General features: G+C 37.0%; 1 protein-coding gene across 9 annotated transcripts in view; it reads left to right on the top strand.

The window, feature by feature from the left end:
• The window catches only part of TASOR (transcription activation suppressor), a 185,563-nt gene that overhangs the window by 15,348 nt on the left and 156,183 nt on the right, over positions 1 to 14,032 (top strand). For all 9 annotated transcript variants that reach the window (XM_056804194.1, XM_056804193.1, XM_056804196.1 and 6 more), the window contains exons 4-7: positions 5,309 to 5,381; positions 6,906 to 6,997; positions 7,653 to 7,814; positions 13,619 to 13,743. In XM_056804194.1, the coding sequence (XP_056660172.1) occupies positions 5,309 to 5,381; positions 6,906 to 6,997; positions 7,653 to 7,814; positions 13,619 to 13,743 (452 nt within the window). The remainder of the gene's footprint in view (positions 1 to 5,308; positions 5,382 to 6,905; positions 6,998 to 7,652; positions 7,815 to 13,618; positions 13,744 to 14,032) is intronic.

The following is a 14,032-nucleotide window of genomic DNA, read 5'->3' as shown; positions in this document are numbered from 1 at the left end:
TTGGAATTTATTACTCTTAGCAAATCTTTCCCAGAGTTTAGTAACATATTCTGAACATTTGGTCTTGTCACATGCTAATTAACTGTCAAAAGTCTATAAAACAAACTGTTGAACATCTAAATGAGGTCTTTGCCACAGTATTATCCACAAATAAAGTCAGACCTTCAGTTTGGGATTATGACCCATATTATTTCTAATAATAGCTGATACTTTTCCTGCTTGTAAAACCGAAAAGAAAATTTTCATAGTCCTTAAATTTTAAATGTCTTCATTCACAAATTATCTTACATTTCCCAAAATATCCTTCTCAAACGTCCTTTTGTGATACTTATGATATCAAGATGACCTTAGTTTCTGGAGTGCTATTACAAAACATAGAAAGATTTTGATTATAGTATCCCCCCAAAAGTATTCTGACTAGTAGATTGGCCTTTGGCTCATGAATTATTTAGCCTTGGGCACCCATGAAGCAAAGAAAAAGCATTCAGTTCTGTGTAGCCCTTTTGTTTCTGCAGGGGTGATGATAGAAAACAGTAGAGAATGCTTATGAACTGTACAGTTTTTAGATTGTCAGTAAACATTAACTAATAGTAATCAAAGTGTTAGATTGATATCCTAGGGACCAGTTAAAGTAGTTAACTGGAGAAATAGAGTCCTATCACACTTGACTGAATGACTACTTGTAGAGTATTAACATCTTGGTCTGGTTGTCCTGTAGGTGGTAAATTCATTGGGTCCAAAACTGCTCATTATCTTGTCCATACTCAACAACCTTCCAGCCTTTCCTGTTTTGGTTGAGGAGTCCATCATCCTTGTAGTTACCTGAAGAGATCAGAACTGAGGAATCCTGAGATGATAAATATGGTCAAAACTGATCCTGGTGGCAATGATCAAGAGACAGTTAAAGCAGGCTATAATAAAGCAGGATATAAAGGCAATTTGTGGAAATAGAACTTGTAACTTTGAATGAACCATTGTGATGCTTATCAGATGTGTTAATGAGATAATGGGTTGAGTCAAAAATAAAAGCCCTAAGAATGGAGAGACTTTTAAGGCTCCTTCCAAAACTTTGTGTGTTTTCTGGAGCCTTTCCTTTCTCTCTCTTTTTACATATTTCATGTCTGCGGGCTTCCCTCACAGGTTAAGAACCCAAGTGCTTATATGTTGTGCAGGCTGCAACAGCCACCCATGTTTTTGTAATCTTTGGATATTCTTCTGCACTAAGCTCTTTTTTACTTCTTAGTGAAGTGGCTAAGATTTCTCTTCTCTAACTTTACAACATCTCTTGCATTCATTATTTTCTCTCTAATTACATACCCTCTCTCCTGTTTCTGGTCCTCATCACCTCTAGTCTGGAGACTATTGCAGTTGTCTTCCTTTTTGTCTCCCCAATGTAAATCCATTTTTATACCCAACTATCCAGTCAATTTTTTGGAAATGTAGGTCTGACTTTATCACTCTCCTAATCATTCCAGTAGCTCCTCATGACTTGTAGGAACAAATTTAAATTCTTATTTCTCAAGTGAGATGAAATTTGTAAAGCATGAAAGTCGATATCGAGTCCACAGTAAAATAAGGTTTCCTAACCTTGACCCAACCTACTTTGCTAGTCTTACTGTGTGTTATAGCCCTCTGTGCATACTGTGTGTGGCTCAGGCATATTTGCCTTCTTTTTGGTTTTCATAAGGGCATTCTATCTTTTGCCTCTTTGACTTTGCAATGGCTAGAATACCTATTCCTACTCTTTCAGAATATTCTTTTTTTCCTTTAAGGTTAAACTTGAGTAGAAACTTCTCTGTCACCCTCTTCTGATTTTCCTCCAGTTGCAAGTGCCCTCCTTTTTCCCTCTTATCACTTATTTTGTGTCTACTTATATATAAACGTTGCCAATGTGAAATCTGGACATCTCAATTTTACCCCTGTCCTTTGAGAAACCTCAGGGCCAGGCACTCCTGTTTTGGGTTGAACTATAGACCTTAAACTGTTTGGAGACCTTACTGTGGGTGGGATTAGTGGATATAGTAAGAATGTTGAGTGCCTTTATTTATTTCAGAAGCTTCTCCCATCATATTAAAGATCCCTCTCAAGAAGCCCAGCTCTTAGTTTGACCCTTTCCTTTGTAATTGTTATAGTTGACCCACTCCCTGATACCCCTGAAGCTGGCTGCAACCTCTTTGTAGCCTTCTTGTACTTTGTCTATTCAGGCTTCTGTACCAAGTTCTCAAGAGGGTATAAAAAATCCCCAAGTTCTGTCCCTCTTTGGAACTGTCATTTAATGAGGTGTCACTCCCAAGGATATTGTCCCCAGAGCCCAGCGTGTAGACCTTGTACAAGTGTGGCTCTGGACTCAGAGAAAAGGACCAAATATTGTACTTATCCCTTTCCTTATTAAAGACTTGGTTTTTCTAACTACTTTGGTAGTTCTGTTATTTCCAAGTTAACATCTAGAGAAGGAAATGGCAAACCAATCCAGTATCTTTGCCAAGAAACTTCCCAAAGTCATAGGATGACCTAGAATCAGACATGGCTGAATGAGTGAACAACAATATATTTCATGGTACCTTCCCTGGCTATGTGTAAGCTCCTTGAAGGCAAGGACTGTTTTCGAGTTTAATTTTGTATTGAGAGTACCTGGCACAGTACCTGGCACATGAGACACTAAATAGATGTTTCCTGAATGATTATATTTTAGAGAAGACTATAGCATTAGATAGCCTCTCAAGTCCCTTCTCAAATTCTGTGATTAGTTGGGCATCTGGTAAAGGAAATATTTATCCAGTTCCTACCACTATCACTTTAGCCTGGACTCTTGCTATATAACCCCATTTCATTTGTCTCACTGCCAAAAGTCTCTTCATACAACCAGCAGTTACTTTCTGAAAGTTCAGGTTTGACTTCAAGAGTCTACAAAACTCCAATGGCTGTATTGCTTCTGAGTTCAAATATAACTTCTATTTGTCTTTTAAAGCCCTTTACAATCGGCCCCAACCTCTACCTTTTGTCTCAGAATCAATACTGTGTTTCTGACCCAAGGCAGAACAACAGTAAGGGGTAGGCAATGGTTTTTTTTAAGTGACTTGCCCTAAGTTAGGAAGTGTTTGAGGTTACCCAACTACTTTTCTAGACTCATTAAACACTACTTCCTTCCCTGTGCTCAATGAACATTGAGCCAGATGGACCATCTGACTCATTCTCAGCCATATACCACCTCTTTTCTGGGCTTTGACTCCACCCTCAGGTCTGGAATGCTTTCTTCTTGATCTGCTGCTTTTTGGAATCTCTTATTTTCTTTGAAACCACTCAGCTACCTTTTCTTCACGAAGTTGCAATGACCAATTGTACCGAATCAAGTATACAAAGAGAAGAAGTTAAGAGTTAAAGGCCACTCAGTTTTGAGTGCATTGGGGGATCAGTTGTCCTGATATTTGGAAGAGGAGACCATAATATGCCATATTTACTGTAAAAGGATCTAGAGCATCCTTGAAGGAAAAGGCAAACTTTTTTTTCTTGTTTGTCCATATGTTGACTCCTCTTTCAGAACAAAGACTGTCTTTTTTTTTTTTAACCCTTACCTTCTATCTTAGAATTGATTCTGAGTATTGATTCCAAGGCAGAAGAGTAGTAAGGACTAGGCAATTAGGGTTAAAGGACTTGCCCAGGGTCACACAGCTAGGAAGTGCTGGTGGACTGATTTGAATCCAGGACTTCCGGTCTCTGGACCTGACTCTCTATTGAGCCACCTAGCTGCCCCCACCTAGTAGAATTTAACAAATGGTTATCAACTGACTGACAGGATATTCTATAGATTACATCTAAATCTAAAGATTACATCTTTGGGGTTACACAAATGCTTGAAATCATGAGAGTCTATAAGATTGTACTATGTATTCATTGATCATTAAGGAGCATTTGATTTGATAGAATAGAATGTCTTAGGAAATCTTCCAACCAAGTGTCTTCCATGTATAAGATCATAGAAGATTCCTTAGATGAAACAGCACAAATAGTTTTGTTTGGCCTCCTGCATTAAGGTGTCCCATGCTTGCCAGAGTTAATAGTGGCTAGCATTTATGTGGTGCTTTACATATTTTCTCATTTGAAAATGATAATGATATTTAGTTGCTTTTCATTGTTTCAGAAGATGTCTAGTGCAATCCTATGTGAAGAGTCTAACCAGGTCCCTCACCTTCCACACATTAAATTCATTGGCTATTTATCTTCAGTGTTAAATAGAAAATCATCTGTGTATCTTTTGACTTTTAAAGCCCTTCATAACCTGACCCTTTCCTACCTTTCTAAGCTTCTTACCTCTTAGACCTCATTACTTACTGTGTTATTCAGGCACAGCAGCTTCCTTTGTTTTTCCTCAAATACACTCTATCCCCTGACTGAATTTTATTGGTTGTCCACATACCAGAATGCTTTTGCTCTTCATCTTCATCTCCTGGCTTCCTTGAAGTCTCAGCTTAAGTCCTCTATCTTTTGCCAGAAGTCTTTCCTGGCACCCTTTAATACTAGTTCTTTTTCCCTGAGATTATCTCCAAGTTATCCTTTGTATAGATATAGATAGATATAAAGTTAAATATAGATATAGAGTGATATACAGATATGAGTTTATAGATAGTGATTTACCCCAATACTCTGTGAGATCTTAAGGAACAGGAACTTTTTTTGCCTTTTTCTATACCCCTAATTCTTAGTGCAATTATCTGGCATTTAGTAGTTGTTGAATAAATGCTTATTAAGTCAGTTAACTCTTGTTGGACTCCTACTATTTGTGTCTTAGAATTGAGTTGTTTGTAGGAAGCATAACTGATTTTCATAATGATTCTCAGTCATAATTTGAAATGAATTTTCTTTTAGTATTTAAAAGACTTCTCATTTCATCAATGTGTGAGGTATTCTGCATAAACACAGTTCAATTCTTTACTTATTAATAGGAATTCCTCATGAATTGTTGTGGATTGACAATCTTTCCTGAAAAGCCTCTACAAATGTAGTCCAACTGTATCTTGGAATCAATTGTCAGGTTCTTCCTCAAAGTCTTTCTAGTTCATTTTACAACCTGTTAAGAGCTTGTGCTCTGTTGACAAAATGTTTGAAAATACAAATTGAATACTGTGCTGTAGTGAGGTATTAGAATAGAATTTCATTGGTGTACTACTCTAGTATTATCTAAACTTTTTGGCTATGCAATCTGGTTCAGTAACTTAAATTTCATTTTTAGATGGTATTTTAGGTTAACACTTGCTTTATTTGGTTAATATTGTTATGTTAATTATGAACATGAGGTTGTGTTTTTGTTTAGGTACAAGGCATATGTGAAAAAGGCTTACAGGTGGGCCAGTCCAAAATACAAATTCTTGGCAGCCCTTCCATGGGTAATTATTTTTTTATTGTTTACTTTTGCCTACTTCTTTTATCTCTTTTATAGTGTACTATTTAATGTAGTTTTCTTATTCTTTATATTTAAACTTATCTCACACTATTTTTTTAAGTTCAAAATATTCTAATATTAGCTTTGTCTTAAATATCTGTATTTATATTTTTTTAAAAATTCACAAAGGAATGTAACTTCAACTAAAGGAGAAAATTAATTGAAAAATCTCAACTTCCTTAGTATACAATCTACTTTTATTCTTTTCTTTATGTTTCCTTTTACTAAAACAAAATTTCATAGAAGAGAGATAATTCTTTTGGGCATATCATAAGTCTGAACCATTCTCTCTCTTGTAATTACATTCAAGGGGGTTAAAGATGTTTTATTTGACTTTTTTCCCCTTCAGATTTTCAAGTTATTTGGATTTTTTCCTTTTACTTTTTTTTCCACTTTAAACATTATTTGATTTGGTCATTTTCAATTTTTCCCCTTTATTAAGAGAAAGGGGATGAACAATGATGGAGATGGGACCCTATACTTTGAGAGGAGACCCTGTGCTTTTTGTCAGTTAGCAAATATTGCAAAATAGAGTGAAGAAAAGTAGATACCAATCCTTGGCTCTCCACTCATGATACACACCACTGTGCTTTTCTTGTGCCTTTCATCCAGGTGATAAAAGCTTAACAAACCATTCCAAACCTGTAGATGAGAGTAACTGAGACATCTCACAGGTTGACAGTTGATGTTAAGTAGGACACAGGCTGAGCGCATACCACATGTGCTCTTTGGGAGTGGGGGGAGGGGATGTTTGTCTTTTTAGTTAAGGGAAATTCCCCAAACCTTCACATGCCCACTTTCTCTTTTTTTGTAATCTTAAGTTCACTTTATGATGTGTAGACCCTTAAAACACACCTCTGTTGGACAGGGTACTCCTTCAACACCCATTTTCTGGGGTTTTTAGTCTGGAATGCCCTGAAACACCCAGGGGAGGAAAATTCTGAGAACAGGTGGGAGAATTCCCAAGAAATGGGGAGAGGCAGTCCCCTAGACAAGTGGTGGTGAATGTTTTAGAAGGGTGTATGATATAAGAAGTGTCCTCAGGCACCCGTGGAATGGGGAAGGGGAGCCGCCTGACCCAAGTCTGCCTGGCTTTTCTAGTAATGAAATCTGGCAAACTCTGTGTGTGTCCACCTAGAGGGCTCTGAGTGCCTCCCCTGGTATAAGTTACATAGGCTCACCACCTTGGCCTTAGACTCTCAATAAATCTAGAAACCTTGATCCTAGCAATTACTATTCTAATAGGCCTGGCCACACTCTTATCTTTCTTGAATAAACACTTTCATGCCTTCAGGTGAACAGAGTCTAAGCTTCCAGTTCTTTGGGTGAGAACCTGCCTTTGGCTTTTGCACAACAAATTCTTTCCCCCAACAAAAGGATTGTGTTTTTTCCCCCATTCATGGTTTATTGCATCTAAAATTGAATTCAGATTGAAAATATTCATTTTATAAATTTGTATTCCTTCTAGGTATCTATCTTTCCAGGTATGCAGATTTATTACAAGCTAATCCTTTGGAAGCAGGGGCAACGGGTGATGTTATTATTTTTAAAATAATAAAGGTAACTTCAGCTCAGTACCTCATTTAGTTGGCTTAAGTTCTAAAAATTTATTTAAACACTTTGGAAGTCTTTTGGTTGTTAACTTTAAACCAGACGTACTAGGCAGAGTTAATGAGTGATGAGCCTTTTAAAAAAACTATGCTTTCCTCCTTTTCACTGCTTTAAAAGTGAAGAATGAAGGGCAATGTTTTTTGATAGTAGTTCACTTTCATGACAGAAGCTCTATAGATGAAGTTGATTTTCCTTTATGATTTATTGTATGGGTATAAACAAATTTTTTAAAAAATAAGTTTTTAATTGATTTTGTTTGTATTGTTTTCTCTATAATCTTCTCCCTCTCAAGGAACCATCACATATGACAAATAGTATTTTTTTAAAGATTAAAAAAAAGCAAAATTCAGCATAACTTATTAAGACAAAAAATTGTGAAAATATGTTCAGTTTCTTAAATTTTTCTGTTTTGCATTTTTCATTCCTTGGCTTCTTTATTGGCTAAAAGTTTTACATTGTCACCAGTGCACTTTAAAAAAATGCTTAGGTATTCTTTATTGCATGGTGATTCTGTTTTCAATAGTTACTTTATAGCCCTTAACTAATGCAGTATCTTTTGTTATAGAAGTTAGTTGTACTTTTTAACTGATGTTTTTTTTTAAAGGGGAAAATGAAAAGTATATATGATCCCATGGGTGTAAAAAATACAGACTCAACAGTGAATAAAAGTTCTTTGGATCCAACACCAAAACATGAGTGTCATGTGTCAAAGAATGCGAATAGAATTACTTCACTGTTGGCTTACAGGGCCTTTGAGCTTACTCAGGTATGTGAATGGAGTTATTTGTCTGATGTCTACCACAGGATGCTAACTGACTACAAATGGTTAGAGCTGGCTATAACTTGAGCCATTTAGTTCTTACCAGAGCAAATCTTGTCAAGGATCACACAAGAAACATTATAGCAGAGTTACAGTCTTCGGAAGTCTTCTGACTCCAAATGTGATGCTCTACGTATTGTTATGATTGCTTTATCTCATATTGAGTCAGTTGTGAAATCCTTTTTATTGGTAATGAGCTTATTCTGTGTTCTGCTTCCATTGCTGCCTCCTTAGTCTAGGCCAGTGTCATGCCTGGACTATTGCCTCCCTACCTTTAGTCTGTCTATTGGCAGATTTGTTTTCCTCTATTACCACCCTTATGATGTCATTCTGTGCTTAAGGATTTTCAGTGTCTTCCTTTTTCCTATGGAATAAAATTCTGAACATTAAGCATTGCATTCAAGGACCACCATAATCTGGCCTGTATTTCCCAGTTCAGTCAGTTTATACATCCTTCCTCCTCTTGCCATTGGAGCTTCTTTTTCCTATTCCATTCTTGAGGGCCCAGATCATTTGAACTCAATGAAACTGCTCTCCCTTTACTCAATGATCTTTCTCTTAATATACCTCTTAAAATATGGTGATGGGGCAGCTTGGTGGCACTGTGGAAAGAGCACTAACTCTGGGTTCAGGAAGACCTGAGTTCAAATCTACCCCTAGATACTTGATAGTGTTATGACTGTAGGCAAGTCATTTAACCTGTTTCCCTCAGTTTCCTTTTCTGTAAAATGATCTGGAATAGGAAGTGGCAACCTATTCCAGTATTTTTGCCGAGAAAACCCCAGATGGGGTCATGAAGAGTGAGACACCTGAAAATGACTGGGAAACAATTGTATGGTAATTGACTTTATACTGTTATCATTTAATTTTTCATGAGATAAGTTATCTTTCCTTCCTAAACTACATCATGAACTTCTTATATGTCTGTTGTATGTCTTCCAAAGGATGCAGAATAGTATTATTTATGTTGTGGTTCTATAGTAAGTACTTACTGATTGAATTCTTAGGAAAATTTAAAATTTTAGGATTAAATTGTGAATATTTGAGAGAGTAATTTAGGTTTTTAACTGATGTATGTGTCCATAGCTATGTATGATCATGAAATTATTTTAAAAATTATTTTTAAAAGCAAATCAAAGTTTTAGATTTACTTAGGCTTTGTTATATGAAATGTGACCATAATTTAAGAACTTAAAAAAAAAAGCCATGTATTTTGAGAATTTCAGTATTTAAATCAATGTTGATTCCATTCAAAGTAGTGACTTGGAAGATTGTCTATACTGGCATACATTGGAGTTATTGCAGGTTTGGTTCAGACTACTGCAATAATGGGACTATCACAATAAAGTGATTATCTGATAATGACAGGGTTTGACCAATGATAACCTTGCCAGTCTCTGGGGGTCCTATGAGGGTCTTGCAAAGTTCTCATTGGGGTAAGGAGATGGCGTGAATCATAAGAAAGATGGAATCAGGAGAACCAAAGATGCTGGTGGTAATCAATGGCAACTTTATTGAGGAGAGTGAGGCTATTTATAGGCATCTGGGTTGCTACCCAAACATATCCATCCACATGGTTATAGGCAGTGTTTCCATAGTAACAGAATCATTAACAGAGAGTCTTGAGGAGAACAAGGCATCCTGTCATGGTATTGGTCTTTTGGGTACAACCTTGAACTGTGATTAGAGAATTTAGGAGTGTCCATAAGATACATGAAAGCATACCCAAGATAATGTCTCTTCTGCTAGCCCCAAAATGTCCTAGGTCATTCCTAGGCCATTCAGGTTTATTCATTGTATTAAGGATTCTTTACTTGGGGGCCCTGTCAATTATCTCAATAAAGGAAGTCATGGTAATTTTTTGGTTTCCCATTGATTAAAAAAGTTATGTTTATATTATACTGTAGTCTTTTTAATGTGTGCAATATGTCTTAAGAATGATGATCCTTAATTTAAAATAACATTGCTAAAAAATGATGACCATCATCTGAGTCTTCATCAAGTCATAATCTTATTGCTGGTCCAGAATCTTGCTTTGAAGTTGATGGCTGCTGACTAGTCGTGGTTGCTGAAGGCTGGGCCACTTATGGCAATTTCTTAGAATAAGACAACCATGAGTTTGCTGCATCAATGGACTCTTCCTTTCACTTGAATTCTTAGAGAGTATAGGGTGATCAGTTGATCTAATTTTATTGTTGTTGTATATGTTAGGGAATTGGGGTTCCCATGGAGAGGGAGAGAGTTGGGGGAATGGCTTGTAGGCAGAATAGTCAGAATTTAACATGCATTAAATTCACTTTTTATGGGCGTGGTTCTTAAAACAATTACAGTAGTAACAGCAAAGATCCCTGATCCCAAATCACATAACAGATATATTAATAATGAAAAAGTTTGAAATATTTTGAGGATTACCAAAATGGGATAGACATGATGGGAGTACATGCTATTGGAAAAATTATGCTAATAGATGGGTTCAATGCAAGATTGCCACATTAAGGGAAGCACAACAAAACAAGGTTTGCATGTACACTTGTTCTCCTTACAGATATTCTGATTTGAGTATCTTGAGGTTTTTTGATTAGCCTTAGTGGTCCCAAGCCTTTGTCTTTTATTCTTTTGATGGTAGTTTACTTATAGAAGGAGAAAGAGTGAAAGTAAGGAAATAAGAGAGAGATTAGATAATTATTCCTGCCTGGTTCGAATCAGGCAGGGCTTCAGAGGCCCAAGCAAAGGGGGTCCAGAGGTAAATTAAACAATGGTTTTAGCCATGAGGCCTCCTCCAAGACAAGGACCCCCTCTGGAGGCTAGTACCTCCAGAAAAGCCAGGAAAGGGAGTCAGCCTTTTTTACTTACCCATGTAGTTCTAAGGGAAAAACAAAGATCATTCCAAGGTCCCAAGCTAGAGTTCCTTCAAGGTCAAGTTCTAAGGTAAAAGATCTAGTCACAGGAAGTTCTTGCTACTTTTAAAGACCATTCCTTTTGTCACTTCCTGTGCCTTCCTTCCATTTTACTTGGACCAATTGCAACTATAGCTTTGCTTAGGACTGCCCAAGGGGCAGTCAGTGGGTTTTTGATTCATCACCTATTATTGCACAGTATGGGTCACAGACCTCCTTATACTTAAGGATAAGTGGAGTGTATACACTTCTGGTGATTAAATCTAAAAATGGGCAGGGGAGAGTTAATCCCATCTTCACAGAGACCAGATTTGAACCTAGTACCTCCCATCTCTAGGCCTGGCTTTCAACCCACTGAGCCACCCAGCTGTTCCCTACCTTCCATCTTAGAATCAATACTGTGTATTGACTCCAAGACAGAAGAGTGGTAAGTGGTAAGGGCTGGGCAGTGTGGGTTAAATGACTTGCTCAGGGTCACATAAGCAGGAAGTCTCTGAGGTCAGATTTGAACTGAGGATTTCCTGGTTCTGGACTGACTCAATCCATTGAGCCAACTAGTCTCCCTTTTCCCCCATCCTCTCTTTTTGAAAAACAAAAAATCAAGCATTTATTTTTCTGTCTTCTCATCTTTGCCCTCTTTTGAAATACGAATTCCCATATTGATCTTGTCCAAAAATATCCCATTTTTAATTTTTAGTTTATTCTCTTTTAGGAGGTTGATCCTCTGGAATCATGGCTGGTCATTGTGTTGATAGTATAGTATAGTATAGTAGTAGTCTCTCGGTAACCAAGAATGACAATTGTCTTTGTGCGCTTTCATCTGTGATGTACCCTCATATGTCTTGAAGAGGGTGAGGATAGATGAGTGTGCACGAAAACACTTGTGCGTGAAGGAGATTTAAGTGGAAAAGCCGTTGCACAGAGACAGTCCCACTCTCTCGGCGTTGGAAGCCTGGGTCCAGTGGCATGAAAAATCGTTACACCTGGAGACTTCCACAGCTGCATTGGATGGCTGTGTTGTCCTTTGTGCTCCAACACGCCCTGAGCACTCCACAGTGCTTTGCTGCGTCGCCCTCTCAGCCGTTGAACCTTCTTATTGGTTTCTTCCGTCTGTTTGGCCGAAGCAGTCTTCACATGCTGGGTGAGCAAAGCCCTGGTTCACCAGGGGTCGACGACCCAATGGCTACCCTCACAAGGTTTAGCCGGCCTGCCGAAGCCGTTGCCCAAGGTGTGGCCGCTGCTGCATGCTAGCAGCTACTGGGAGCCACCAGTGAGAGCTGGGTGTCAGGTGGGGGGTCAGAGGCTGGAGAGCTGCCCTAGATGGGCACGACAAGCCTTCCATACCAGAGATACTACTCCCTGAGCACCCCATACACCCCTTGTGTTGATAGAGTTATTAAAATTTACAAATTATTGATTGTTATAAGGTATTATATGTGCATTGCTCTGGTTTGGCTTACTTCACTCTGAAAAAGTTTCTGTAGGTCTTCCTTCGTTTCTTTGAAATCATCTCTTCATTTTCTACATTCCTATTCCACAATTTGTTCATTTGTCCCCCAATTGATGAATGCCTCTTTAGTTTTTGCTTTTGCCAGCAGAAGATCTTCTATAATGTATGGAACTTTTTTTTTTAAATCCTTTGTGGTATATAGATAGGTCATGGGGAGTGGGGTATGTGCAATTGAGTAATTTTGGGGGCATCCTTTCAAATAACTTTCCAAGGTGGTTGGTTGTTGTTATTGTTCAGTCATTTCAGTAGTATCTAACTCTTCAGAACCCCTTATAGGGGTTTTGTTGGCACAGATCCTGGCATGGTTTGCTATTTCCTTCAGCTCATTTTATAGATGAAGAAACAGCAAGCAGAGTCAAATGACTTGCCTGGTGTTACACAGTTAGAGTTTTCAGAGCCTGTATTTAAATGAATATATGTCGTGAATATATGTCTTTTTGATTCCAAGCCCAGGGCCCTATCCACTGGGTCACTTAGCTGCCCATAGAACTGCTGTACCAATTTACATTTTTATCAGCAAAACATAAATATACTTGTTTTTCTGCAGCTTCTCTACTATTTGTTGTTTTCCAATTTTTTGTCATCTTTTGCCACAGTCTGATACTGTGAAATCAGTCTTCTGAGTTGCTTTAATTTGTATTTTCCTTAATCATTTGGGGCATCTTTTCATATTGTTCTAGCTTATTTGGGTTTCTTCCCTTGAGAACTGTTTTGATATTAATATCTTCTGACCATTTGTGAATCAGAAAATAGCATTTATTTATTTTTTTGTTTATATACTCATTCATTCATTCATTCATTCATTCATTCATTCATTTATTTTTAAAACCCTTACCTTCCGACTTGGAATCAATACTCTATATTGGTTCCAAGGCAGAAGAGTGGTAAGGGCTAGTTAATGGGGATTAAGTGACTTGCCCAGGGTCACACAGCTAGGAAGTGGCTGAGAGCTTTTATTTTTATAAATTTCAGTCAATCCTTTATCTATCTTAGAAATGAGACCTTTAACAGAAAAATTTGACTATAAATGTATTAAATTATTTAATATTAGCTTCCTTGGCTTTTTTTATATAAAACTTTAAATTTTATGTAATCCAATTTGTCATTTCATCTTCTGTAATCCTGTCCCTTGTTTGCTCTCTACCTCTTCCTTATTCATAGATATGAAAGGTAATTTCTTCCTTGCTCCTCAAATTTGTTTATGATGTGACATTCTAGGCATCATGCAGACTTTCTTAGTGTTTCTGTTTCTTAAAAGTAGGCAGAGAAATGAATTTAAGAATATGTTAATTCTACTAATGAATTATTTTTAAATCAAGATCATTATGTTTTTAAATTTTTAGTATTATTTTTATGAATATGGCTTTGATGAGCTAAGGCGACGACCAAGACATGTGTGTCCTTATGCTGTTGTATCTTTTGCTTATAAAGATGATGTACCAGCTCCAAAATTTTTAACTACATCGAGGTAAGATAAAATTTATATGATAGTAGTTGTGACCTTTTTAAGTACAGAAGTTAGTATAGTCTCTTAGCACATGCTAGGTCTTTGTTAAATTAAAAAAAATGAGTACTTGCTCTTTGATTAAGCATTTCTCATGATTTTTATTTTATTGGTCATCCTTTGAATGACCAAAAATGACTTAGATGATCTGAGTGCCTGTACTCTTTGAGTGCTAAACTAAAACTTTCTATCTTTCTATCTCTATCTCTATCCAATTCATCTATAAAATACATTTTTCTTGATATATTTTAAA

Source organism: Monodelphis domestica, chromosome 7 (assembly GCF_027887165.1).
Source record: "Monodelphis domestica isolate mMonDom1 chromosome 7, mMonDom1.pri, whole genome shotgun sequence".
In the NCBI taxonomy this organism is placed as follows: domain Eukaryota; kingdom Metazoa; phylum Chordata; class Mammalia; order Didelphimorphia; family Didelphidae; genus Monodelphis; species Monodelphis domestica.
Note: the sequence above shows the minus strand (reverse complement) of the source record. Positions and strands in the feature narration are given on the sequence as shown.